Here is a 27,933-nt window from a genome sequence, read left to right as displayed (position 1 = left end):
CCGATTGGACCAAATAAACTGACGTGGTAAGAATAATAATTGGCACAAAACTGATACCTCCTTCCCTCTTTCTTAAATATGGTTTCGGTTTGCTTGGGATTGTTCCTTTTTTAAATATTTTAGCGCGAGGATTATGCCTACTGCAAATCCTGTTATAGTCTTATCTTATCGCTGCTTCGTTCAAGACTTTCCGAATATTTCCTGCTCCGAAACCATTGCAGCTTTCGCCATGTCTGCTCCAAGTGTGTTGTGCGTGTTTGCTGTAATGACTTACTGCTACAGTGTATCCGCGTCAGGTAAGACTGCAAACACAAGCTAATCACGGTCAGAATAAGGATGTCGAAATTCATATCATATCACTCTTATCAACTGTTCCTTTGTCCACTGCTACGTGGACACGTCGCTCGCTAATATTCTCACGATTACTCGAGAGGGATCGGCTCGTCGCTTGTACACGCCGAAGAACGTGGATGTACTATGGCGCCACTAGACGGCTATTTCATTCATTATCTATTTAACGACGCTCTCAGCAACAACGCGAGGCCTGTACAGCGTCAAATGACAGGATGATTGTGAACAAAGGAAGTTAAAAGATAAGGAGGAAAATTTGTTATTACAGTGTACAACATATTTCGAGCATAACAGCGTCCTTTTTAAGATTCAAAGTAAAAATTTAATTTCAAGCATATGTTTCATTTTAATCCCAGAACACAGATTGAAATGCACTCTTTAATAATATATATATATATATATATATAGGTTGCAGGGATTTGATTGTTTATGCTTGTAAAAATCTTAAGAAGGAGCCCTGTAACAGTCTACGGGAAATTGTGTTTTTTTAAAAACAATAATAAAATTCCGAACTTCACACACCTACTTCGTATCCCTAGAAAAAAATTTGAATACAACAAAATGGTTCTCCAGGATTCAAACTACGTATTTTAAAAACTATCTCACACAACACGAGTTTTCAAATTTTCTTACTGACGTCTTAACTACATTCCATTTCTTATCTCTGCTTCGTTTTTATTTACATTTTCCAAGACTCTCCCTAAAGTACACAAGTGAAAGAGTGATATTTTCTATGTAGAGAAACGAAACAAACAAATGGATATCAAAAAAAAGTTAGAGGAGTAGATGGACAATGAATTAACCACTAATTTACGTAACACTGGCAAGAAAGAGTGGGTGACAGTGTCAATGATGATGACAGTACAGACGAGACTGCAAATTAATTATAATTACCAGTATCTTCTTACAATGTGGAAAATATTAACTAAAAAGTATTTTGATTGCTAGATACTTGTTAAAATACCTGGGTTTCCTTTACTGCAGCTCTGGGAGAAAACTGTGTGAGAGACATTGAATGTTCACTGCCAGATGACCTGAAACAAGAGAGAGTGTGGTGTTACTCTGGACAGTGTAGTTGTAAGAAAGGATTCATCAGAGATGGAGACAGATGTGGTAAGTTACAGGCAATTGATATTTTAATACAAGATCTTCCTCCATTATCTCCGTCAACATTTCCGTAAGAGCTTAGTCACTGACCGCCTGTGACTTGGGAATCTTTCTATTTGTGACTGTGTTCAGGAGGCAAACAGCAAACAAGGAGTGTCTTCCCAATAATTTTAGTCACCTGATAACATAAACTCATCACATTACACGATTCTGTCCCACTCCTGAGAATGATAAAGCGTTATGACACACATTATCACAACTAAAAATGACCTTCTAACGCTTACAGTCGCCCAGACAAGAGTCAATCAATTTCATCTAGCCTCAAAATCCCTTTCACACGAACTCCATCGAGTAGAGTTCTTTACGAACTAATTTTCGCGCTGAGCTGGACAGGATATTTCCTGCCTTTCGTAGAACTAAAATTTATTAACTTATTAGCTAGATAAATAATTCATTTCCCTCTTTCAATAACGAGGTGAAATGAAATATTTTTACACTGTGTAAGACTTGAGGTTCTCACAGCGGCGAGTATGAAGATTTCTGTCTTCTGGGTTGTTGCGCTGTGTAGTCTGGTCGATGTTTACCAACGTTTCTGAGGTCATACTGCCTCCGTCATCAGGGCGATGAGTATGAAGATTTCTGTCTTCTGGGTTGTTGCGCTGTGTAGTCTGGTCGATGTTTACCAAAGTTTCAGAGGTCATACTGCCTCCATCATCAGGGCGATGAGTATGAAGATTTCTGTCTTCTGGGTTGTTGCGCTGTGTAGTCTGGTAGATGTTTACCAACGTTTCTGAGGTCATACTGCCTCCGTCATCAGGGCGATGAGTATGAAGATTTCTGTCTTCTGGGTTGTTGCGCTGTGTAGTCTGGTCGATGTTTACCAAAGTTTCAGAGGTCATACTGCCTCCATCATCAGGGCGATGAGTATGAAGATTTCTGTCTTCTGGGTTGTTGCGCTGTGTAGTCTGGTCGATGTTTACCAACGTTTCAGAGGTCATACTGCCTCCATCATCAGGGCGAGGAGTCTGAAGATTTCTGTCTTCTGGGTTGTTGCGCTGTGTAGTCTGGTAGATGTTTACCAAAGTTTCAGAGGTCATACTGCCTCCGTCATCAGGGCGATGAGTATGAAGATTTCTGTCTTCTGGGTTGTTGCGCTGTGTAGTCTGGTAGATGTTTACCAACGTTTCTGAGGTCATACTGCCTCCGTCATCAGGGCGATGAGTATGAAGATTTCTGTCTTCTGGGTTGTTGCGCTGTGTAGTCTGGTCGATGTTTACCAAAGTTTCAGAGGTCATACTGCCTCCATCATCAGGGCGATGAGTATGAAGATTTCTGTCTTCTGGGTTGTTGCGCTGTGTAGTCTGGTCGATGTTTACCAACGTTTCAGAGGTCATACTGCCTCCATCATCAGGGCGAGGAGTCTGAAGATTTCTGTCTTCTGGGTTGTTGCGCTGTGTAGTCTGGTCGATGTTTACCAACATTTCAGAGGTCCTACTGCCTCCGTCATCAGGGCGATGAGTATGAAGATTTCTGTCTTCTGGGTTGTTGCGCTGTGTAGTCTGGTCGATGTTAACCAACGTTTCAGAGGTCATACTGCCTCCATCATCAGGGCGATGAGTATGAAGATTTCTGTCTTCTGGGTTGTTGCGCTGTGTAGTCTGGTCGATGTTAACCAACGTTTCAGAGGTCATACTGCCTCCGTCATCAGGGCGAGGAGTCTGAAGATTTCTGTCTTCTGGGTTGTTGCGCTGTGTAGTCTGGTCGATGTTTACCAACGTTTCAGAGGTCATACTGCCTCCGTCATCAGAGTATGAAGATTTATGTCTTCTGGGTTGTTGCGCTGTGTAGTCTGGTCGATGTTTACCAACGTTTCAGAGGTCATACTGCCTCCGTCATCAGAGTATGAAGATTTATGTCTTCTGGGTCCTCGGCCGTGTAGTCTGGTCGATGTTTACCAACGTTTCAGAGGTCATACTGCCTCCGTCATCAGGGCGATGACCAGACTACACAGCGCAACAACCCAGAAGACGGAAATCTTCTTATTTTTACACTCTTAGAAACTCTTAACAGGGATGAAAAACTTCCTGCATATTTCTTGTATCATTCATTAGTCACGCAGTAACCACAAATTTGACATGATTTTAAATCGCTAATGATATTATCTACAAATTGTATGTTTCATGCACACGTGTGACTATGAATCCATTTGACGCATTAAACGAGTGTCCAAAGATTCAATAGTTTTAAAACCTCGTCGTTATGCTGTGCTATTTCTTTGTCATACTGCAATTATTGTCCATATTCTGCCATTATTATTTTACTGATATGACGCATTCACATGACTAATAATCACTTTTATTTTACAGTCATTGGGGGAGACTGTACTTCTGACCAGGACTGCAAAGATCTTGAAAACTCACTCTGTAACATTATGTTACGCGACAGAGCCAAGTGCACATGTCGAGATAGTTTCGTTGCTGCCGCAAATACCACCCTTTGCCTTCCACGTGAGATTTTAAAATAGTTTTGAAACTTATTTAGATATACATGCTCTGTTTCTACAAAATGCTGTAGCTCAGGGTTGCTTTTCTGATCTGTAGACTTGTAAAACAGCTTTGGGCTGTTAGTCTTACATTTTACGCTACAAATAATAGTCAACAAATTTAATTATAATAGCAGATCTAAACATTTCTATTTACAAATATAAAAAGTGCTGATGACAAGAATGAACTCCCCCGTACACATGCTAAAATCGTACATTTCCGTTACAGTCGTCCATGAAATTGGTTCTGGATGCAACTACAGTGAACAGTGTTCACCAAACCTGGGAAAGGTTGAGTGCATACAAAATCAATGCCAGTGTGCTGAAGGCGCCACTCTGAACAAGGAGGATGGCACTTGTGGTAAGTTCATGTTTCCAGGCACTACTCAAAATATATAAACCAAAATTAATTTATATCAGTTTACAAATATCAAATAAGTAAAGATAAATATAAACATAACACTTGGATTTATATAATTACTAATATTTACAGTATGTTTTATGAAATTCCATGAGCCGGGATAGCTCAGTCAGTATAGTGACTAGCTACGGGCTGGACGACAAAGGGTTCGATCCCCGGCGAGGGGCAGAAGATTTTTCCTCTAGCCTCTGCGTCCAGACCGGCTCTGGGGCCCACCCAGCCTCCTGTCCAATGCGTACCTGGGTCCTTTCCAGGGGTTAAAGCCGGCCGGGGCGTGATGCTGACCACTCACCCCCATCTAGTGCTGAGGTCATAGAAGAGAGGAGCTATACCTCCACTCCCCCCAAACGCCTACATGGCGTATAGTGGGACAAACTTTACTTTACTTACTTTACACTAAATGAGTATCTAGAAGAAATAAATGTATGTTCCGAATAACTAACTAACTAACTAACATTGTTATTAATGGTGAGTACTTAACGATGCTGTCAGTTGGCTTAAGGAAACCTATGTGCTTTACTGATTACTGATAATTACAAAAAGAAAGTCAGCCTTAGACCTGCACATGTGAAATTATATTTCTTTGTATTATGATGAAACACGTGTTACTTTCAAGTTGTCAACCACGACGAAGCGTGTACAGAGACTCTTCAGTGTCAGTACTCGCAGGAAACGGAATGCAGGAACAACAAATGCCAGTGCAAGGCCAACTTTAACTACAATGGGGCTCGCTGCGTTGGAAAAAAGCGTATGTACAGAAAACTACATGGTGGCAATAGAATGTACAGGTAGCCCTCCTGGAAGAACCGGCGTAAACTGAATCGGCGTAAATTGAAACTCTTTTATAATGTAAATCAATGGGAAGTCAATGATATGCGTTCCCAGCACCCAAACATTGACGGGTAATATAATGGCATTACATTTAAAGCTCTGAAATAACGTAAATTAAATAAAGGGAATTTAAAAAAAATTGACAGTGGAACCACGGTTCCCTAATTAACGCTGAATAGCGTTTAACTGTAGAAGTTTATTTGTATCTAAATAACATTTTATTTACACATCAATGTACACCTTTACGTCTTATCTACACGTGACGTCATCCGCCGCCATCTTATATATGTGTTGCGTCATGTACTCAACACACTCACTCCAGAACCGTTCTTTGTTACCAAATAAATGGCCGAAACTCCTAAACCGTGAGAGTTAGCTGAAATCTGTTTACTAATTTGAAAAGCTCGTGTTTATTTACGTATTTCACTCGCAATATTTCCAGATCTAACTCTCACGCTTTAGACGTGGCAAGCGGTTGAAGTTGAGGAACGAGGGTATAGTTATTACATGTTTTTGGGTAATTATTTCAACAATTTATAGAATAAAGTAAACATCATGTAGAAAAATCCCTTTATTTACTCTTTAATTTACATATAGGTTTATAGATCTCGAGTTATTGGCGTTTGAAGAAGTTACACTCCAGCGTTACCTTACGTCTTACGGTTTCCGTCGAGTGTACCGTGATTTTATAAACGTTATTCAACGTTAAAATATATTTTATTCACTTTTTGACTTTCTGGTTTCAAAATCGGCGTTATTCTGAATCGGCGCAAATCGAGGACTACCTGTATATAATGCCCTTTCTGGTGATGGTGGTGGAGTGTTTACGCATACCCCAGTTTCGTCACTGCGTGTTACACCTTTGCCCCATGTTGGTCACTGTTGAAACTTGAATTCATACCCATCACTGATGCTGACAACAGTGGTTTCGTTAGGTTTTAAGCACGATATTCGCTAAAGAATTCATTTTCCTGCAGTTAGTCTCTGGGATTTCAAGTACTTGGGAAGCATAGTCACGACGGATGTTCTATGCACCAAGGAGGTAAAGGCAAGGATAGCCATGGCCAAGGCAGCTTTCGTCAAGAAGAGGATACTTCTCACTAGCAAGTTGGGCTTGGAGATGAAGAAGAAACTAGTGAAGTGTTACGTATGGAGCAGAGACTTGGACACTCAGGAAGAAGGAACAGAAATACCTGGAGAGTTTTGAAATGTGGTGTTGGAGAAGAATAGAGAAGATCAGGTGGACGGATCGAGTGACCAACGAAGAAGTATTGAGGACAGTCAACGAGCAAAGAAACATTCTGCAGGCGATTACACGAAGGAAAGGTAACTGGCTGGGACATATTATGAGAAGGAATGGATTACTGAGTGATATCACCGAAGGCCAGATTGAAGGAAAGAGAGGACTAGGAAGAAGATTGATACAGCTAACCGACGATCTTAAACAAGGAAAGAAGATGACGTTCCAGGAATTAAAGCGAGAAGCCGAGAATAGGGACAACTGGAGAGCTCTTTTTGGACCTGTCGTAAGACAGAACACTTAATAATAATAATAGTCTCTGGGTTGTGAGAACCTAACCTAATCTTAAATCCATTTTATTACGAAAGTTGCTGTCTGGATGGGAAAACATTTGCTTCAGCAACGTACACAAACGTCGAGACAACGAGGTACCGACAAGAAAAAGTTTTTTTTTCATTCTGTTTATTGCAATAGTTTCTATGTAATCGTTAGCGAAAGGAGCAGAAATGTCCCCTCCGCGTGATGTCACCATATCTTCGGGGCCGGCAGTGACGCGTGAGAGGAGATAACCACTCCTTCCGATTGAGCTGGATGATGATACGTGATCCCGTTTTAGCAGAATACACGCGTCCTCCAGGAATTTTGTTACAGTCAGGATATGAGTATCCAGAAATCCAGTTTGGTGCTTATAAGTCGCTATAAACGAGTAACAGCGTCTTTTCGTGTCAACATACGCCACACCCTTCGAAAATATTCTATACGTGACAAACACGGTGAAAAAAATATTATCTTATCAAACATCCTGCTATGAATCTGTTTGAATTTGAGGATAAGAAATTAGTTGATTTTGTGAACCCACTCGGCAGTACTGCTCAGAGCGACGTATTTATAACTCTGCAGTTTCTGCTCATCGCTCAGAAGATTAAATTACTATGTTTCTTTCAAGAGTGTTGTGTGTGGTGTTCATGGCAGTCATCGGCTGCTGCCACGTGTCAGCGGCAGGTACGTTACACTACAAAGTTAACTGCGGCTACTCGAAAATGTATACAAATTTAAAAATTCAAAAGGGCCAAATATCACAAAATATGTCTCATAAAATTTATTTACACTCTGAAACAGGAGAGGAATTGTAATTGCATCAATATTTCGGATTTAGAAGTGTGTTCTCAACTGCTTAGTTTGTCTGAAATTTTAAACCAGTGGCAACAACTACAGCTTCGTAGGCAGAAACACGTACGCACTTATGTAAAGATCTCTACTAAATTTTTGAGTTTCGAGGTTCTCGCAACGCTGAAAATGTCGATGTTCGTCTTCTGGGTTGCAACGCTCTGTGGACAAGTTGGTATGTACCAACTTTTAAGACGAACATAATTTCTCCATTTTCAGCTCTGAAAACCAACATCGACATGTGTAAATTTGGGTTGTTTTTTTTTTTTAAAAAAACCCTGCAAAGTAACTTCAATATTTTCTTCTTCTAGCGGCGTGTGTGTTTTATACGGGTTGATAGTAACAAAATAAATTTTCAAGTTAAAAGTCGAAGTCACTAAAGCGACGCGCTACGGGATTCCACCCCGGAACAAAAACGAACTTTTTTATTCACCACTGTGTCCACGCAGCGTGACCGGTCCCCTCTAACAGGTTACGAGAGAGAGAGAGAAGAGAGAAAGTGGGGGGAGTAGCGATAGGCACTACTGTTATAAATGGGGGAGGGGTATAAAGTTGGTTGTGGGCTACGAAGGTTCCCAGGCAGCGCCCGCTCGTCCTTCTGGTATGAATAAGTTTAGTGAGGACAATGGATTTAGGAGACAGGATGGGGTAAGAAATAGGGTAGGGGGGAGTTGATTCGGGTCTTTGCGTTAATTTTGAATTTTGATATTGGCCTTGGGGGTGGCGTTAGGAATAATTTACGTTAATTTTGGGGGGGGGGGGCTACTATAGAGCGGAATTTTGATATTACTCTGAGAGGGCTGCATGGGAGGCATGCAGAGCAACGTGGGATTTGGGTACCAACTCAGCATTTGCTCTAGTACCGAGGAAAACCACGGAAAACCTTGGTCGAGTTGGAACAGGTTACGCACGTCTACGCTAATACTAAAGAAAACAGCCCGTACCGCAAAGAAAACACTTCACCATTACAAAGATCAACTGGTTGATGCTGTTTAGGGAAATAATCGCTGTGACGAGGTCTGATGACGTGTAACTTAGCGTTTCTCTGATACAGGAAGGAATTTATTACAGATTCATTTTTAGGAAGAACGAAATTGTAGTGAGAGAGCTAACTCATTTTATACTAAACTTTGCTATATTGTATTCCACATTCCCGCTGTGTGAATTGTACAACCGTCTCAAAAAAAGTACTGATAGTATGGATAGTTAACATATGATTAACTGAAAAAGACGTTGTGGGGGGGGGGGGGGGGGTGTTTGGCTTTATTTATCGTACTATCCCAGTATTTACCTTAAGGGACTGAGACAGACCACGAAATACCTCACTCAGGACAGCCAGTTTCCAGGCTGAGGTATGAAGCCAGAACCTCCTGAACACGAAGCAGAGATACTAACCATTTGACTGAGAAGGTCAGTCATAATGTGTAAATACATGACGACGTCAGGCTACATTTAACAGGATAAGAAACAAGTCATGAAACTAAAAAAGAAATACAGAACTAAGTAAAGTTGTAAGTAATGGCAACGTTCAAAGCAATTTGTTTCATAATCATGAGATATTACTGTTTGCACAGTTAAGGTCAAATTTTAAATACGAACACTGATAACACACGTCCCAAGGTTTCGGGAAAGATAAGGCTGTCTAGTCCTTAACAAACTTTCCACTAGGTGAGCCAAATCCATCAAGCTGTATGTATTTCAGTTTACCAACTTGACTGTCACAATGACCCAGTTGCAGAGTCAGAAGATAATGGTCCTTCCACACAGGAGTGCCACTTCCCCCAGGCCAATACTATTGATCCAAAAGGATAAAGAGTGATATGGGATGTTCTCGCTTCCAATTTCACCCGAATTTCTGCTGTTCTGAATGAGGATTTCCGCAGTCATTCGTACACAATGATCTCCTTCTCTCTGACACTTGATTTTGCCACCTTGTAGTTGATAGAGTGTCGTCAGACCTACAAATGATTTCTGGCATAAACGAATGGCAAGGTAGAAATGGTGAAATGATTCAGGTAACGAAAAAACCCACAAGACCAAGGGACCATCATTTTCTTAGAGAAAATCTGTTTATGGCACATATTTATAACTGAAGATGCTTTTTCAGTAGGTCGGACCGTATGTCGTCGAACGACAAGATGATAGTTAATAATGAATTAGAAAGGATGTGGAAGGAAGCGGACATGGCCTAATTAAGGTACATCCCAGAATCTGCCTGTAAGACAAAAAGTTCCAAGCATAGTTCATATGACAAAATTTTTCGTTGCAATGTGTCACGAAAATCTAGTTTTATGAACAAAATAACATCGCAATTAATTGATAAAAATGCATTTCACATTTTGAATCAAAGCGCTCTTGAATCCCAAATGAATCGAGGAAGAGCAGCGGAAGGAGACGTCACACGATTGTCACGTTAGTGCAGATTCAAAAGTACGTCTAGTACCACTCACACTCTCTCGAACCTAATTTTTCATTTACAAAACTGATAATAATTTTGTGCCTATGAATATAGCCTGAAAAATATTCATCAGGGGCGAAGTATTCTCGTTAACTAATTTAGCCTTGTTAGCCTGGCTAACACTTTAAAAAATAATAAATAAAAATCTTCTTCTGTCTTACTTTAGTGGTTCGGCAGTACTGCATCATCAGTCAACCGCAACCAGCCAGGCACTCAACATGAGTGTAAGCCTCGACTATTTCGCTAACACCACTTGTCTGGGGTTGTCTATTCTGATTTATTTCATGTTTTGCAGAAATAGGAATAGGAAGTGCATGCACAGTATCTACAGACTGTGTAAATGTGGAAAACACAGTGTGCATAGACGAGTCCTGCACCTGTATGAAAGATTATGTGGCAGACCGTGATAGCAGGAGATGTCTTCATGGTAAGCGTGTTTTACGTTGACTCTGAGATTAAATTGAGCGGAAAGTGGTTTTTTTTTTCTCTTTTCCCCGGCTTGTCAAAAATTCTCAGAGACAAAGGCTGAAAATATGTGATATGTTTTCTCAAGATTGTACTTGTTACCTTCTCACACATGAAATAATTTTGTATCATTCTGCTCAGAGAGATATTTAAATGTTCCAAACGCGTGTCTAACACTTGAGCCACTTTTGTGGTACATCACTGCAGAGATTACACATTTTCTTCAAAATATACTAGCCATATATACTGCATTACTAACATTCAAACAAACAACCGTTCTTTGCTAGCAATTACACACAGTAAAACAAATGTATATCTGGGATAATGGGATCGACCCGATCTTCAAGTGCCTGAGCACTGCGGGTCCCAACCTTTCGTTGGCTCGATCTATAGACATTCGGTGGGACTCCCTGGATGAGGGATCGGCCCGTCACAAGGCCTCTACCTGTACTCAGGACAGCACAACAGAGACAAACATCCATGGCTTGAGTGGGATTCGAACCCACGGTCCCAGCGACACAAGGCCCACGCCTCAAACCCTGCAGCCACTGCAGACCCCCAAATGTATATCTAGAAGAAATAAATGTATAATCTGAATAACTAAATTTTGTCACTTAATGTGGAAGTTAAATGTGGCAGAACACATACGGAGTCTGAACTATGCCATAGCTTGGGTTATCAAACATTGTTATTAATGATGATTGCTTAACGATGCTGTCAGTTGGCTTAAGGAAACCTATGTGCTTTACTGATTACTGATAATTACAAAAAAATCAGCCTTAGACCTGCACATGTGAAATTATATATCTTTGTATTATGATGAAACACGTGTTACTTTCAAGTTGCCAACCACGACGAAGCGTGTACAGAGACTCTTCAGTGTCAGTACTCGCAGGAAACGGAATGCAGGAACAACAAATGCCAGTGCAAGGCCAACTTAAACTACAATGGAGCTCTCTGCGTTGGATCACTGTGTATGTATAAAAGATACGAGGTGGCAATAGAATATATAGTCTTATGACGAAAATCCATGTTCTTATCTTACTTAATTACTGTACTCTATTGCCATCAACACGAACACTTGAAGAGGTCCGGAAAGTAACAGAATATTAAATGAACATCTGTCACGTAACTCAAGGGGCTTATAACAAGTGCCTGTTGAGACCACAGGAAAATATTAAATGTTCTCCATCAATCTTTGTATGTCCCATCAATAATAAACACCAATTTAAATTTATGTATTGATAAATGAAATGTGAGAGATATATACACTTGTTAAAGTACCTGGGTTTTCTTTACTGCAGCTCTGGGAGAAAACTGTATGAGAGACATTGAATGTTCAGTGCCAGGTGACCTGAAACAAGAGAGAGTGTGGTGTTACTCTGGACAGTGTAGTTGTAGGAACGGATTCATCAGAGATGGAGACAGATGTGGTAAGTAACTTATTCTTTATTACACCGTCTCCTTACAAGACGTTGGCGACATATTATGAACAGGATCCTTCCACCCTTTTCTCGGACTGGGACCTGTTCATATATGTTTTTAGGCAGGTGATACAGAAGTGTAATCTTCTGTGTGTATGGAGTGCCACGGAGAAACCGGGAAAGCCCCCGGAGGAAAACTCCGTGTTGCCTAGACCACGGCCTTGCCCAACACAAGTTATAAATTCGGGCACCGCCGGGAATCGAACCCGAGACCCCAGGATTACAAGGCCACGGTTCTAACCGCTAGAAGCACTGTTGCGGTATGGTAAGTTAAGGAAATTGATATTTTAATACAAGACCTTCCTCCATTATCTCCGTCAACATTTCCGTAAGAGCTTAATCACTGACCGCCTGTGACTTGGGAATCTTTCTATTTGTGACTGTGTTCAGGAGGCAAACAGCAAACAAGGAGTGTCTTCCCAATAATTTTAGTCACCTGATAACATAAACTCATCACATTACACGATTCTGTCCCACTCCTGAGAATGATAAAGCGTTATGACACACTTTATCACAACTAAAAATGACCTTCTAACGCTTACAGTTGTCCAGATAAATGTCAATCAATTTCATCTAGCCTCAAAATCCCTTTCACACGAACTCCATCGAGTAGAGTTCTTTACAAACTAATTTTCGCGCTGAGCTGGACAGGATATTTCCTGCCTTTCGTAGAACTAAAATTTATTAACTTATTAGCTAGATAAATAATTCATTTCCCTCTTTCAATAACGAGGTGAAATGAAATATTTTTACACTCTTAGAAACTCTTAACAGGGATGAAAAACTTCCTGCATATTTCTTGTATCATTCATTAGTCACGCAGTAACCACAAATTTGACATGATTTTAAATCGCTAATGATATTATCTACAAATTGTATGTTTCATGCACACGTGTGACTATGAATCCATTTGACGCATTAAACGAGTGTCCAAAGATTCAATAGTTTTAAAACCTCGTCGTTATGCTGTGCTATTTCTTTGTCATACTGCAATTATTGTCCATATTCTGCCATTATTATTTTACTGATATGACGTATTCACATGACTAATAATCACTTTTATTTTACAGTCATTGGGGGAGACTGTACTTCTGACCAGGACTGCAAAGATCTTGAAAACTCACTCTGTAACATTATGTTACGCGACAGAGCCAAGTGCGCATGTCGAGATAGTTTCGTTGCTGCTGGAAACAACACCCATTGCCTTCCACGTGAGATTTTAAAATAGTTTTGAAACTTATTTAGATATACATGCTCTGTTTCTACAAAATGCTGTAGCTCAGGGTTGCTTTTCTGATCTGTAGACTTGTAAAACAGCTTTGGGCTGTTAGTCTTACATTTTACGCTACAAATAATAGTCAACAAATTTAATTATAATAGCAGATCTAAACATTTCTATTTACAAATATAAAAAGTGCTGATGACAAGAATGAACTCCCCCGTACACATGCTAAAATCGTACATTCCCGTTACAGTCGTCCATGAAATTGGTACTGGATGCGACTACAGCGAACAGTGTTCACCAAACCTGGGAAAGGTTGAGTGCATACAAAATCAATGCCAGTGTGCTGAAGGCGCCACTCTGAACAAGGAGGATGGCACTTGTGGTAAGTTCATGTTTCCAGGCAGTAGTGAAAATATACAGTGTGTCCACAAAGTTCCTTGGGGGTTTCGAAAAATTGTGGCGCGCAAACAAATTGAGCCAGCCACATGCGGTTTGCGAGCAGATTACAGTGAAACTGTGGAAGTTTTTTACTGACCTCAGTAGACCCCGTTGTGGGCTCTCTTGGTAGAACGGAGAACGTCCAGACGATATTCGAGCTCTTGCCACATTCTGTGGACCATGTCCGCTTGAATAGCCGAGATCACATTCCTGATACGGGTCTTCAGGTCATCAAGTCCGTTAACTGGTGTTCGGAACACATTGCTCTTGACATAATTCCACAGGAAAAAAACCAGTGGTGTTATATCTGGTAAACGTGGAGGCCAAGGCATTGGACCGTCTCTGCCGACCCATCTTCCTGGAAATGTCCTGTCTAGGTATGCACGTACCTGCAGACCCCAATGAGGTGGAGCACCATCTTGTTGAAGAATGATGTGTGTGCTCAATTTTTGGTACTGCGTACAGTTCCAGCATGTCCAGGTAGATGTTCATGTTGATCGTCTGCCCTTGAAAAAAGAACGGTCCAATAACCTGGTCATGCATTACACCACACCACACGTTCACTTTCGGACTATCGCGTATGTGCTCCCTAACAACATGTGGGTTTTCAGTGCCCCATATGCGCACATTATGCCTGTGAAATTTGCCTCGTCTGTGAACATGATTTTTTTCAAGAAGCCCACATCAAGGTCAATGCGGTCGAGCATTTCTTCTGCGAATTGATGACGTGCTATGCCATCACCAGGTTACAACTGCTGCACTAACTGAACTTTGTATGCACATAACCTCAACCTCTTATGTATCACTTTGTGTACCGTTGAATGTGGAAGTAACAATTTGCGCGCCACAATTTTTCAAAACCCCGAAGGGACTTTGTGGACACACTGTATAAACCAAAATTAATTTATATCAGTTTACAAATACCAAATAAGTAAAGAGCAATATAAACATAACACTTGGATTTATATAATAATTACTAATATTTACAGTATGTTTTATGAAATTTCATGAGGCGGGTTAGCCGTCAGTATAGTGACTAGCTACGAGCTGGACGACTGGGGTTCGATCCCCGACGAGGGGCAGAAGATTTTTCCTCTAGCCTCTTCGTCCAGACTGGCTCTGGGGCCCACCCAGCCTCCTGTCCAATGGGTACCGGGATCCTTTGCCGGGGGTAAAGCGCGGCCAGGGCGTGATGCTGACCACTCACCCCCACCTGGATGGATCCAATTCACATCCTCATACCCTGTTTCTTTAAGATCCATTTTAATATCATCCTACCATAAGTCTCCAAAGTGTTCTCTTTGCTCCAAGTTTCCCAACTAAAATTCTGTATGCATTTCTCAACTCTTTCATGTGTGTTACATATTTCAAAAATCTCACACTCCTTGATTTAATCATCTTAATAACATTTTATGAAAAGTTTCTGATTACTTCTAAATATTTTGCTATTTGATCAGATAAGCTGAACTTGAGGAAATGCGTATCAATGCCTAAAATTTACTTATTCCTAGGCTCAGAGCCATTCTACTGGCAGGTTCACCTGATACATGCTACGGAACAAGAGTACAGTTTCCAAAATTGTTTCTTTTTATTTTGTTTTAGGTGCAGCATTTGTCCATGTGATATCCCTTTCCTGTCTTGTGGTCGTCTGGATAGCAAAACTTTTCTAGTGCTGTGCCCCATGACATCATGTCAAAACAAATTCATTCAAGTGTAATATTTAATTACCAGTGTTTCATATATCATTCATGTGAATATTCTTAAAATGTCTTTTATAAACTAATATATGAATCACCATAATAAAGTGGAATAGTGATTAAAAAATTCGACAATTTTTATTCTGTCTTTTAATTAATCATACCTAAACACTAATCGCTACTCGCTGTTAAATGACGTTACATATCTGGACCAAAAATGGCAAATCACGTGGATCAAACATTATTACTGATTTCTCATATGACAATCTTGTAATTAATCTTGGACCAGATCTAATTTTCTCATCGTGGCCACAGGCCAAGACATTACATATCAAGTAAGTTTTTTTTTGTAGTCTAAAAACAAGATCAAACCATATCCAAACCAGAATGATACTGAGAGTGAAAGGCGAATCATTTCTCGCGCACAAAATACGACACCCCAACGCAAATTCATCGACAGAACACCGTCAAGGTGTAATCATGTAGCAAAGACGAGCCTCAGGATGTCATAATAAACAACACTGACAACTCACTGTACGAGGTGCGATCGGAAAGTTTCAAGATTGTGTCAATAGCGGGCGAACCGGATGTAGTACGAGCTTTTGCCTTTAGGGGGTGCGGCCTACATTCATAGTGAATCAGTGTGCCAGCCGGCATCATCGAATTAGCATTTGTTTCTTAGTTACGTGCGTTTTGGTAGTGCATTACACCGACCCTCCTGCGATTTCGGAATGGCGGATTTTCATGAACAAATCAAATTTTGCCAAAGACTCGCCAAAACGGCTACGAAAACCTATGAAATGCTAAAGCAAGCATTTGGGGAGTCCGCAATGGGTCGTGCACAAACTTTTGTGTGGCATTCACGTTTTAAAAATGGCCGAACCTCTGTCGATGATGGCGAGCGTTCTGGACGACCATCTTCGAGCACAACGCCCGAAAATGTTACGAAGATTCGGCAAGCCATTCACGAAGATCGACGTCGTACCATCAACGACTTGTGCGACATTGTTGGGATAGGCTATGGGACCTGTCAGCTGATTCTAAAGGAAGAACTCCACATGCGACGCATCATGACAACGCGCCAGAGCACACCGCCCTCAAAGTTCGGCAGTTTTTGGCCTCAAACACCATGGCCGTCATCCCGCACCCTCCTTATTCGCCGGATTTAGCTCCGTGTGACTTCTTCCTCTTCCCAAAGATGAAAATTCAGCTAAAGGGAAGGAGATTTGAGACGATAGAAGAGATTCAGGCAGAATCGCAGATGGTGCTTGACAGGCTGACAAAGAAAGATTTCCAGGGATGCTTCCAGGCTTGGCAGCGGCGCTGGGATCGTTGTGTTCACTCCCAGGGGAACTACTTCGAGGGTGATGGATGAATTTAATACCTGAGATAAGTGTACGGGTTTTTATACGCGCAGTCTAGAAACTTTCCGATCGCACCTCGTAGAATGTCGTGATGCCTGTTATCATAACACGGACACCAAATTTAAAATAAACCGAAGAAAAGCCTTGGGACGCCATTTGACACGACGACATCCCGACGTTGACGTGCACTATGGAGTTTCAGCAGATGTCACATAGCAACTTAACTGTGGAGCTGATCTTCTGGAGTATCTTTTATGTCAACTCTTGATCTGGTACTGTTAAAGTAGTTCTCATGTTGGTCTGAGCCAGGAATCTCATCATATGGGACCCCTCCGCGGCCTTGTCATCGTCCGACCCGAAGCTATGGCTCTTCAGCGCCTTCTTGAGGGACCGAACACGTGGAAACAACGCGGTGACAAGTCCGGGGTTCACGGCGGATGCTTCAAAACCAGACACCACGTGGAATGTTTCGTCTACCTTTGCGAGTCTCACGTGTTGTGACGAGGACGTGGCCATACCGTTCGATCTTCGTAGCCAGATGCCACTCCACCAGAATTTCATACACAGCAAACATTTTCCCCGTTTCGGCTCGCAGACAACCCTCTGCAGGAGGACACTGAATGATGTCGTGTTGGTCCTGTCTGGACGGGTTCTTCACACGCAACGCCATAATTTAAAAGCGTCACACAGTTCCTGACCAGGTCAAAAGTTCGTGTCATCACGCACACAATATTATTGCCTATCACGAGGTAAGTATTCCAATAACGTCGTGGATCCAGAAAGAATAAAGTCGTGAAGATGGCTGTCTTTTGGGATCTGGCACCATGTAACCTGCTACATACTGACCGATTCTTCAAAGGAACTTACTGCCTCCATCATCATCACTGTACTTACACTTAAAAAAACTTCAAAATTCAGACTTGTGTACAAGACGTTAATATAATCACAAGGGTCTCACATGATTTCCAGACTTTGCACTTTGAAATTATTAATATTAACAACACTTAAACATCAGTGCGTTATCTATTTCGTGATATAAAATTAAAGGTTAAAATCGGATGACAGTAATACTACGAGTACAGCAAAGTAAAAGTAAATCTGTCACGCTATACGCCATGTTGGAGTTTGGGAGCAGCAGAAAATGGTCGTTCCCTATCACACTTACTTACAAACGCATAAAATCGTTCAAAATATTAAACATGCGGCACGCAATTGCTATCAAGCGAGCCCTGGGAATAAGACTTGTTCGTTCACGTAAATTTCAGTGAACTTTTTTTTTAAAAAAAAATCCCCCCCACATCACGTAATGCTTTTGGGTTCACACAAACTAAAAAAGGTCCCATGTGTTTCGTCGCACTGGTTAATCACCGATGTAGCAGTCACGACGAAGTAGACCACTGCACAACAACGGACTGCAAAAAAATACCTAAATTATCTAATTCTGAAATTACGTAATCGTTAAGGCACTGCAAGTCATGCTGACACCCTACATTTGCCGGGCAGTCCGCTGACAGACGACAAAGGTTGAGGAGCTACAAACGTGGTAAGTTACGTCCGCCTGCAGTTCTCTAAAATATAAATTTACCATCCCTCTGTTGTAAAATGTTTCGCTGTTTACGATTCATTACTCGAACAAACATTGTCAGCTTTCGTGCTTCTAACTATATAAAAGAATGGTTTCAACCTTGAAGGCTTCAAACATCCCAGAAAACAAGTCTCCTACTTGCTGGCTACTGAGTGAAGCGAAATGGTTTATACCGCACTCCTGATACGACTAAGGTAGGAAAAGGTACGAGATTGCGTTTGCGCTGAATAAAAATCTCAAGATTTTTCTCCCAAAATATCGGAGACGAATTTTATACCTAGACTACTACGACGGGTTCCGTGTTCAAATCGTGTGCAGTGAACAGTCCTGTGTATCCTTCCGCGTATTTCATATGCAGAAACTGGTGAACGGATTACGATTAAATTGGTTATCTGCAGTGAAAAGTATCGTGTGGATTTACCGCACTTCGATCTAGTGTACACACAGTTCAAAAGAAACTTTACACACATTTTCTCAACGCACAGAAAGTTTATTTAGTAAATTCGACGCTTTAAAATGTTATACAGTGGCGTAATTACGCTTTTAAAAAAAAAAATAGCAAAGAACGCATTTGGACAACAAGCGTACTCCACTGGAGTACACCTTTCTTTTCAGTCATGTTTGTATTAGTGGGAAATAAAACGTCTTAAATCGGGGCGATATTTCATGAAACAGTAGGTAAATCAAAACGCGTTACGTCAAACCGACGCCATATTTATTTTAGATCGGCTGGATCTGTACCACGCACGGAGATTATAAATGCATATAATAGACTGGGAAATCACGAAGGGAGGAGATCCTTTAGGACAGATACGCGCCGTAGATGAGAGGATAATATTAAAATGGTAATGGCTACTGAGACCCTCGCCATTCAGAATTTATTCTGACTCTTCTGTACAGAGAAGTTGTTGGTTGGTATTCGGGATACGATAGGACATGCTGTCGGTCGTAGGAGATAAATACGATTGAAGCTTAATGCTAACAGCTGCCATCTTCAGAACGTTTCCTGCTTCCTGCAGTCAGTGATTTGTCTCAACTGTCCACAGGCAAATGGATCACAGAACAGTGTTGCTACTTCTGCTGGGTGCAGTGTGCTGTACTAGATCAGCGCGAATCTTGGGAATCTTCCCCTCACCGTCCATCAGTCATCAGCTGCCATTTCAAAACATCATGAAGGCCTTGGCAAGCAGAGGACATCAAATTACAGTCATTAGCCCGAGTCCTCTCAAGGTCTCTCAAAATGTTTTCGTATGCTACTAACGTGTATAATAGTTCAGACCATCGCAAGCCTATAATTTACTACGCACATCGTGATTTAGAAGTTCTTCCTCAGAACTGACAGACTAATTAAGTAAACTATTCATCATGTCCGCGGGTGTCTAATAACTTTCAAAGCGACTAAAGGTTTTTTTTTGGTTTTGTTTATTTCATGAAACACGTCACAGGACATTAAAGGTACAATTTGGCTGCACGCGACAGAGACAAGCGACCGAGGCAGGCGACAGAGACGGGAGACGGACACATCGCAGCTTGTCGCCACACACTTTTGAGATGGCGACCGAGACATGCGGCAAAGTGTTTGTTTTCTTTGTTTTGTTGAGACATACGTGCACATATTCTGTGAAAAATGAGTACAAAAATGCTTCTAAAAAGGTTAATCGAAGAAGATGATGTGTTGCTGTGTTATTTGTTGCGAAAGAAACAAAGAAAACCTATGAGTTCAATATTCAAAACCAGACGTGAAGAAGGATATTTCTGTCTGTTAATAAAGAATCATTTATCATTTTCTGCTACTAATTCTACCAATTGCTCATCTTGGCCACCAGTAAATTTAATTTCTGCCATTATTTTACTCAACAACACACGTGCTGCCTGAGCCCGTCGCGAGACACTACTGGTCCGAGAGCCGTCTCCTGTGCTTTGTCTCTGTCTCGCGCTCGTAATTGTACTTCATACGATTGTACAGAGAGCAGACAGGAAGCGACCAGTCTCGGTCTCGTGACTCTGTCGCCTGCCTCGGTCGCCTGTCTCTGTCGCGTGCAGCCAAATTGTACCTTAACGTGTTCCCACTTTAAAAAAAATTAACGTATCGCTCATTTCCTGTCCTTTTAGAAAGCGTTTTCGAAGGTTCCAGAGAACTTCGACATATTACGTTTGTGCAAAGATAAATAGTTCTGACAAATGCAAGGACTTTTGAATATATAATAAGCACCTGTCGTTATCGAGAGAAAAAGTGATAGTGGAACCACGGTTCCGGAGAATTTGACGTAAATACGTCTATACGGAAAGGAAGTTTATATGTTGGCTTTATTCTAAATATTTCCTTTATACATGCTTTACAATTGAGTAAAGTTTGATTAAGACATTGCTTATTTAACTTGAATTAGTTACGCTTAAGATGGGTCTGTGGTAGATGAATGTAATGTAATGAAATGTAATGTAAGGTAAGATAGGGTAATGTAATGAAATGTTTTATAGGTAACAACAATGCCGAGTAAACAATTGACGTTTCCAAGGTAACATAACAATGAAGTTACACTTTTCGTTCCACTTTTTGCCGAATGACACTGACCCTAAAATATAGACGTATTTACGTCAAAAAATATTACTTTTTGCAACTCGTGCAACTGATTATAAAATCGAAAAAGAATTATCTTTTTAAACGTATTAACTCCATAAAACAGGGTTCTTGTTGAGGAGCAAACAATGCATCAGTCAGTTAAATAATCGACCGCCATTTATGGAACCCGAAGGTACATTACCGTGATCACAAGAGACCGCCACCGGTCCATAACCTGAACCAGAAAAATCCACTTCATACCATTACATAACATTTCCTTGAGATCAGCTTTAACCTATTGACCTGTTATGCATCTCCAATCTCCCTCCATGGGCGGAAGGGGATTTTATCAATATTTTCGTCCACCAGCTGCGCTAGCTTCTCCACCGGCCAAAAACTACTGCGCCGATGCAGAATACAGCTTTTGATTCACGACTATCTGTTCATTTAAGTAAAGAAGCCCTCGGGGTCGGGATTTTCTCATACTGCAAACGCATTTCTGTTCCAGACTCCATTACCCAACTACACCGACGTTGACCTCTCATTCTCGTATGAAATCATCGCTTCCTTTGTGGACGTTACGGCAATGGTCGAGGCCTCGCCATACGAATTTTGTGAACAGTTGATATACGCCTTAAACATCATTACGGAGCACCAGCTCAGTTCACCGCCGCTTCAAGCGTTCATTAGGTTGGTACAATCATACTACACAGCCCTGCTTTCTACATGAATTGCCCAGCCCGTCACGGACTGGCTGAAACTTGCGTATGAAAGTTCCACTCCTTCTCCCAGTCTGTGCTGGCGGCTTCAAGGTCGACCTCCTCCTCCTCGGAATGACCTCTTGGCTCCCTGATTTAATGCCATACATGGCTACCATTATAATACTAATATTTGTGGTTATCACGGCGATGAAGGCTGAAGATGGAGTCTTGAATCATCGCCCTGAGCACCTGAAACGTCGGCAACCGCCTACCAGACTACACAGTGCAACATCCCAGAAGACATCCATCTTCAAACTCGCCACTGTGAGAACCTATAATATGGGGCTTCCCTTTAGTTCAATTCTCTTCTGGTCTGCTTAAAGAGTCTCCTCATCCCCCCCTCTCTCTCGCTCTCTCTCTCTCTCTTCCCTTTCTTCCTGTTGTCCACATCCCTTGCCTTCATCTTGACTCCAGTTTCCCATCTAGCCTCTTAAGAGGTCCACTTTTTCCTCTCGGTCTCCCGACCCAGACAGCCCCCAACACTCCCTTCTGGTCGGGCCATCTCCTCGTCAATCCTTGATTCAAGTTGGCCAATTAGCCCTACCCTGGTCCTCCTAATGCTACATAACCTCACTTCAACCCACAAGATGGAAACGGCATATTTCTTCGAAATGCTGGTTGGTATCTACCTCCAAGTCCAAACGGCATTACAATCCAGACCAATGACGACACCTTCCAATACGTCCACACGTTTTCCAGGAGCAAAAATGCCTTGCACATCTAAATACTTCTTTCACTGATAAACCGCAACGCAAATGTCACAGGGAGATAATTTCTTGCACCTCTTATTTGGTCGATTTTGGTGTTTTTTATGAAACGATATTCGTATCAGGAAAAATCCTGTAGCGCATGACGTTGCGTCATGCAGTTCCTGCCGAGAGGCGGAGAAGAGACAGTTGTGTTCCGGTTTATCAGTTAATGCATCTCATTGTGTGGAACTGACACTGTTTTTGTTTTCAGGTCAAATGATACGAAATATGACTTGGTGTTTTTGGAGGCACTGATGTACCAAAGTTATCACGGCCTCATACACCACGTAGGTTCTCCGCCTGTCATAGGAATTCTGTCCGTTGAATTCTTATTGACTATGGGGGACGCAATGGGGACGCCCACGAATCCGGCAATCATTCCAGATGTTCTGTTACCACATGGAGATCACATGACGTTTCACGAGAGACTACAAAACACGCTGTTCTGGCTGTGGACGAGGTTAGAGAATTTCTTAAATAGGTTTGAAAAAATTTTATTTACTTGATTTCCTGGTGATCTCTTCTTCTTGTTCTTGAGTGACTGCACAACTGGTCCATATCCAACCGCTGTTCTTCTAAATTCCTCCTTTGGCCACACAGAGCCTGCGCATTGACCATCGCTATACACGTCATGTGACTTGCCAACTAGCGACGTTTAGGTCATCTGTGCTAGCAATCAGACCCCCGCATGAGATCCATCCTGGTGGTGGTCCAGCGTACAGACATATAGACGGATGTGCTGGAGCCAGTTCACCCGAACAAGGACCTGAAAATTCAGAACATAAATAAACTGCCCTGGTAACATTCCTGCTCAGTGAGAAGTTACAATGTGTGCGTACACACACACACACACCATGAAAACGTATAAGCCACCATTGCGTTCTGGAAAGAAAGCAAATAAAAAGTTGACAATTGGCAGATCTTCTTCTTCTGTGTCTCTCCGGTCCGTATTCGGTCCGTGGCCTCCTCAATTCTCCTCTTCCATACAGTCCTCTGTTAGGCCCGTCTGTCCGAGGCTTTGATCGAGGTTTCAAGACATCTTCCTTTTTACGGTGCAAGGTTGTTAGCCTTGCGACCAACCCCCAACCTGGAGGACCAGGGTACCTGTCTTAGTCTGACCTCTCCCCCTCGACCAATCTGGCTAGGGAGGCCCTACCAGTAGCTATGCTACCGCCAGCATAGCTCTTGGAGTCACTGAAGTACTCGGCCCCACCACCACGACAAGGTTCAGGTACCATTAAGTGGGGGACAATTGGCAGATGACAAGTGAAAATTCGAAACAGTCATTAAAATTTTGTCAGTAGACAGAGGGCAGATGAGGGAAAAATATTTTGACCCTGCTAGGAATTAACTTTCGTTGTGCAGTGCCACATTTTTCTGATTCAGCTACCTGGCTCCTGACAATAAGGTTACACATCCATGAGCAGAATCTGACATTAATTTTAATTCATATATTAGAACAATGGCCCATTGATTCCTCTACTGTGCTCCACATACATCCACATCTGGGTCTACTCAATTGTAATCCAGAGAATTCAAGGGTAAAATTCCTTAATGGATTTTATTATAAACACCACTAACACTATTAACATCATCAATCAGAAAAATCTGTGACTATCCCAATGAGTCAACATCTTCCCACAAGAAAGCAATGTAATAACAACTCTACCTGTTTTACAGGTACAAAAAATACACAGAATGGTTACCAGCCCAAGAAGAATTAATGAGGAAATTCTTTGGTCCAAACTCCCCTTCTATTATTGATGCAGAAAGGAATATAAGTCTTCTTATGGTCAGCTCAAACTGGATATTCAACTATCCCATCCCACTTGTGCCATCTGTGGTGACATTCCACAGTTTGCATGTCAAGACTAAAACCGACCCACTCCCAGAGGTAAGAAATAAGCACAGTGAAGACAGATTTATTCTTTTACATGTTAAAGCTTCTAGCTTTCTCCAACACGTGCGTCTGTAACAGACTACGCCACTCCACCAGCTAATATCAGCTTTCAAAATTGGAAATACGCAGAAAATTTTTGAAGTTTATGAGATGTGTTTATAATATTATCTGGAAAGATTTTTCCGATCTTCCACTTCAGTACTGAAGTGTTGATGAAGAAACACTGAAAGGTTGTATAATTCAACAACAGTGACTGGCATTTTAAAAATCTTCATTTATGTAAAATATTATCCTTCTCCTCCATTATGTTTTGATACACTGTATCATAAAGAGAAATTAAATGAAGCTCATTTCTTTACTGAAAAGAGATAATAAAGTTTTGAAATGGTACCCCTGAGTTCAAGCAACCGCAAGAGATCTATGGATTCTGTAAAGTAAAGTTTGTCCCACTATACGCCATGTAGGCGTTTGGGGGGGAGTGGAGGTATAGCTCCTCTCTTCCTTGACCCCAGCACTAGATGGGGGTGAGAGGTCAGCATCACGCCCCGGCCGGCTTTACCCCCGGGAAAGGACCCCGGTACCCATTGTAGAGGAGGCTGGGTGGGCCCCAGAGCCGGTCTGGACGCAGAGGCTAGAGGAAAAATCCTCTGCCCCCGTCGGGGATCGAACCCCGGTCGTCCAGCCCGTAGCTAGTCACTATACTGACTGAGCTATCCCGGCTCATCTATGGATTCTGTATGTTTCCAATTTTCTATACAACAAATATAAAATATTCAGTTAATAAATTATAAAATCTTTAAAACTGTCTTATATATATATATATATATATATATATATATATATATATATAATAGTCAAATGATTTGTTGGTAAAACCATCCAAACTGTCTGTGGATAGAACAATTTACCAAAAACAATTAAGTGTAAAACATTCAAAATGTCAACTTCCAAGGCATGAACCCAAATCTGCCTGACTATTTTAGCAATGCTGGGACAAGTCCCACACAATAAGATCAGATTACGGTCTGCAAAGCTTAGTAGTAAGAACAGTAATGATTTCAGGACCTACAGAAATTCCTTGATGAAGCTGAGGATGGCGTAATATACTTCAGCCTTGGCTCCAATGTACAAAGTGATCGCATACCAGAAGAGAAAAGGATAATTTTTCTGGAGGTTTTCTCTGAGTTACCACAGAAAATTTTATGGAAATGGGAGTCTGACATTCTGCCCAGACAGCCATCAAATGTAAAGATTGGGAAATGGTTGCCTCAGCAAGATGTTCTAGGTAATGTGACAAAAAAACAGAGAGAATATATGTGCCTAGTTATGACTGAAAAGTTACAATGACTCATGGCCAGCTCTGAAAGTCTGCCACTAAATTACTGTTAATAGTTTTTATGAAAGTCCTGTTAATTTATGTGGTAAATTCTACAGCTTGCATATAAAATAAGCAAACAAACAATTAACACTATAAAAAAGACACATACAAATTAACAGGACTTTCATAAGAACTATTAACAGTAATTTATTGGCACTAGTGTCTTTTTTATAGTGTTAATAGTTTGTTTGTTTACTTATTTTATATTGTATACACTACACGGTACGCAAAGTTTTAAGATTACAGCTTGCATATTTATTATCATTAAACATGTAAATCACGAGATGACGGATCTTACAGCTGGCCATAGATGAAATTGAGATATACCTTCTAACTTCATCATAGTTTGACATTCAAGGGAAAACAATTTACACCACCTGATTCGGCCTGAGCCACAATTTATAAATATTATATTAACAGAAAAAATATATGAAGTATCATGTTTACCTGAATGTGACGATCTTCTTCTTCAAATCTATACTTAATAATGTCAAAACGTCTCTGTTTGGTACAATTACGAAACGAGGTACAACTCAACTACCTACTCACATTTGCACTGCAAAAAGCAAAACGCCATATTATGAAGAATTCCTAGGTAGGATTTTTAGATTATGAAAAATTCGTAAGTAACATTTGAGGTTATGAAAAAATCCTAAGTAAAATTCAAGGTTATGAAACGTTCTAAATACAATTTGAGGTTAGGACAATTTCCTACTTTTATGCATAAATGATTTCAGTTTATAGTATTATAATTCAATGTGTTTTACTGTATTATTGTTGATGTGAAGTTATCAATAGTACATAATCAGGCACCACCAAACACATGCCTGCTACATAGCATTTCATTCCTATTTTAAAAAATTTTCTTCTCCATTTCCAGCTCACCCCAATATCAAGATGTTTATATCACAGTGTGGGCTCCAGAGCTTCCAAGAAGCTGTGTATTTTGGTGTGCCTATCCTGGGAATACCCTTCTTTGGAGATCAGAAGTACAATGCCAAAAAAATAGTCACAGAAGAACTTGGAGTTCAGCTGTCACTTCAAGATCTCACAAAAGAAACACTATCAGCAGCTATAAATGCAGTTCTTAATGATCCTAGGTATGTCCAAGTTACTTTTATAGACCTGTACTGTATAAAGCAAACTATAACTATGCCATCATGAAGGTCCAAGAAAACAAAGAGTGATTGGAACTGAATGGGACACATCATCTTCCAGACTATGCTGATGATGTTAATTTTTTTGGGTAAAAACATAACCATCACAAAGAAACATACACAAGCTCTATTAGATGATAGTTAAGAAGTTGGTCTAGAATTAAATGCAAAGAAAACTAAGAATATGTTCACATCTCATCATCAGACTACACCACAAACTAATTATACAAAGATAGCAACATCAAAAAATCATTTTAAAATGTGGAAAAGTTCAAATATTTGAAAATTGTGTTAACAAATCATAAAAGCATTCAGAAATCTTCAACAAATATGTCAAAAGTGTTGGCATTGATAATTTGGATTGTGATGCTGTATGAACTTGTACACAAATACAAAATATTTGTCTACACAGTGTTACTACCCAGAAGACAAACACCATTTCCATGGCCTAAGAACCTCAAATCTCTCTTTTTTAAACTTGTGAGCATGAATCGAGGTTATGGATTTCCCTACTTGGGAAAAGAATCAACTTTCAAATATGAAATTCAATAGAAAATAATGATGTAGTTTGGTGGTCATAATAAAATTTGCATTGCATAAACTTAGGTTTGGAAATCATCTTGTAGCTTTCTCTTTCTGTTTATTTACATAATGACTAAAAAATGTTAAATCCCCAAAACTTAAGTTCTACATATAACAATTCTCGATTCTTACAGGTATCAAAACAGCATGAAGAAGATGTCTGCTATATCTAAAGATGAACCACAAAATTCACTGGATCGAGCAGTATGGTGGACTGAATATGTAATACGCCATAAAGGAGCCAAACACCTGAGGTCTGCGGCACATGATTTGGCATGGTATCAGTATTTATTATTAGATATTGTGGCAGTTTTAATTCTTCTTCTCGCGATCACAATTTTTGTATCATACATTTTCCTGAAGAACATCTATAGATATCTAACTAAGAAATATTATGAAGTCAAATCAAAACATGATTAGACTTACAATGGCTGTACACATTACCAAATAAAAATGTAACATGTAACAACA

At 40.7% G+C, this 27,933-nt stretch overlaps 4 protein-coding genes and 1 long non-coding RNA gene across 14 annotated transcripts in view; 2 read left to right on the top strand and 3 right to left on the bottom strand.

Moving 5' to 3' along the window:
* The window catches only part of LOC110840209 (uncharacterized), an 87,257-nt gene extending 85,869 nt beyond the window's left edge, over positions 1-1,388 (bottom strand). For all 3 annotated transcript variants that reach the window (XM_087342507.1, XM_087342510.1, XM_087342511.1), the window contains exon 1: positions 1,316-1,388. The gene's annotated coding sequence lies outside the window, so the exon portion shown is untranslated. The remainder of the gene's footprint in view (positions 1-1,315) is intronic.
* Positions 140-15,567, top strand: LOC110836210 (uncharacterized). Of its 2 annotated transcripts, XM_022077139.2 has the most exons (11): positions 140-296; positions 1,336-1,464; positions 3,825-3,965; positions 4,230-4,361; positions 5,038-5,169; positions 10,413-10,544; positions 11,425-11,556; positions 11,887-12,015; positions 13,137-13,277; positions 13,542-13,673; positions 15,332-15,567. In XM_022077139.2, the coding sequence occupies exons 1-11, from the start codon at positions 230-232 to the stop codon at positions 15,397-15,399; spliced, it is 1,335 nt and encodes a 444-aa protein (XP_021932831.2). In that variant the 5' UTR covers positions 140-229; the 3' UTR covers positions 15,400-15,567. The 2 variants fall into 2 exon arrangements, with proteins under 2 accessions (XP_021932831.2, XP_087198642.1); XM_087342516.1 differs by lacking the exon at positions 5,038-5,169.
* LOC147874981 (uncharacterized) lies at positions 5,809-23,077 on the bottom strand. Of its 5 annotated transcripts, none has more exons than XR_015533563.1 (4): positions 22,948-23,077; positions 14,119-14,235; positions 11,867-11,936; positions 5,809-7,880 (listed from the first exon to the last, which is right to left on the bottom strand). XR_015533563.1 is itself a non-coding variant. In XM_087342521.1 (4 exons), the coding sequence occupies exons 2-4, from the start codon at positions 14,145-14,147 to the stop codon at positions 11,024-11,026; spliced, it is 228 nt and encodes a 75-aa protein (XP_087198647.1). In that variant the 5' UTR covers positions 14,148-14,235; positions 22,948-23,077; the 3' UTR covers positions 10,541-11,023. The 5 variants fall into 5 exon arrangements, 3 of the variants coding, with proteins under 3 accessions (XP_087198648.1, XP_087198647.1, XP_087198646.1); XM_087342521.1 differs by lacking the exon at positions 5,809-7,880 and adding an exon at positions 10,541-11,152; XR_015533564.1 differs by lacking the exons at positions 14,119-14,235; positions 22,948-23,077 and adding an exon at positions 13,827-14,111.
* LOC110836234 (UDP-glycosyltransferase UGT5) lies at positions 18,179-27,933 on the top strand. Of its 3 annotated transcripts, none has more exons than XM_022077223.2 (8): positions 18,179-18,333; positions 19,422-19,605; positions 21,444-21,625; positions 22,657-22,905; positions 24,126-24,339; positions 25,408-25,630; positions 26,604-26,823; positions 27,597-27,933. In XM_022077223.2, exons 2-8 carry the CDS (start codon positions 19,426-19,428, stop codon positions 27,880-27,882), a joined length of 1,554 nt encoding a protein of 517 aa, XP_021932915.1. In that variant the 5' UTR covers positions 18,179-18,333; positions 19,422-19,425; the 3' UTR covers positions 27,883-27,933. The 3 variants fall into 3 exon arrangements, with proteins under 3 accessions (XP_021932915.1, XP_021932914.1, XP_021932916.1); XM_022077222.2 differs by lacking the exon at positions 18,179-18,333 and adding an exon at positions 18,421-18,569; XM_022077224.2 differs by lacking the exon at positions 18,179-18,333 and adding an exon at positions 18,461-18,579.
* On the bottom strand, positions 23,178-26,604 carry LOC147874980 (uncharacterized). Its single transcript, XR_015533565.1, has 2 exons — positions 26,171-26,604; positions 23,178-23,211 (listed from the first exon to the last, which is right to left on the bottom strand). It is a non-coding gene; the product is annotated as an uncharacterized LOC147874980 (long non-coding RNA).

Source organism: Zootermopsis nevadensis, unplaced genomic scaffold, assembly GCF_977971745.1.
Source record: "Zootermopsis nevadensis isolate Lab colony 2312 unplaced genomic scaffold, Znev_1.0 Znev_ptg000003l, whole genome shotgun sequence".
In the NCBI taxonomy this organism is placed as follows: domain Eukaryota; kingdom Metazoa; phylum Arthropoda; class Insecta; order Blattodea; family Termopsidae; genus Zootermopsis; species Zootermopsis nevadensis.
The sequence above is the reverse complement of the archived record's forward strand: the minus strand, read 5'-3'. Positions and strand labels throughout refer to the sequence as shown.

Excerpts from the sequence above, each read along its gene's own strand:
- LOC110836234 (XM_022077222.2), top strand. The coding sequence starts at position 18,538 with ATGGTTTATACCGCACTCCTGATACGACTAAG. Across the intron at positions 24,340-25,407 it reads AAACCGACCCACTCCCAGAG|GACCTACAGAAATTCCTTGA; the intron begins GTAAGAAATAAG and ends TAATGATTTCAG. Across the intron at positions 26,824-27,596 it reads GCAGTTCTTAATGATCCTAG|GTATCAAAACAGCATGAAGA; the intron begins GTATGTCCAAGT and ends CGATTCTTACAG.
- LOC147874981 (XM_087342520.1), bottom strand. The coding sequence starts at position 23,063 with ATGGTCAATGCGCAGGCTCTGTGTGGCCAAAGGAGGAATTTAGAAGAA. Across the intron at positions 11,937-22,947 it reads AGAGATCACCAGGAAATCAA|GTCACCTGGCACTGAACATT; the intron begins GTAAATAAAATT and ends CTCTTGTTTCAG. Across the intron at positions 11,153-11,866 it reads CTGCAGTAAAGAAAACCCAG|ATATACATTTGGGGGTCTGC; the intron begins GTACTTTAACAA and ends TATTTCTTCTAG.
- LOC110836210 (XM_022077139.2), top strand. The coding sequence starts at position 230 with ATGTCTGCTCCAAGTGTGTTGTGCGTGTTTGCTGTAATGACTTACTGC. Across the intron at positions 3,966-4,229 it reads TACCACCCTTTGCCTTCCAC|TCGTCCATGAAATTGGTTCT; the intron begins GTGAGATTTTAA and ends TTTCCGTTACAG. Across the intron at positions 11,557-11,886 it reads TCTCTGCGTTGGATCACTGT|CTCTGGGAGAAAACTGTATG; the intron begins GTATGTATAAAA and ends TCTTTACTGCAG.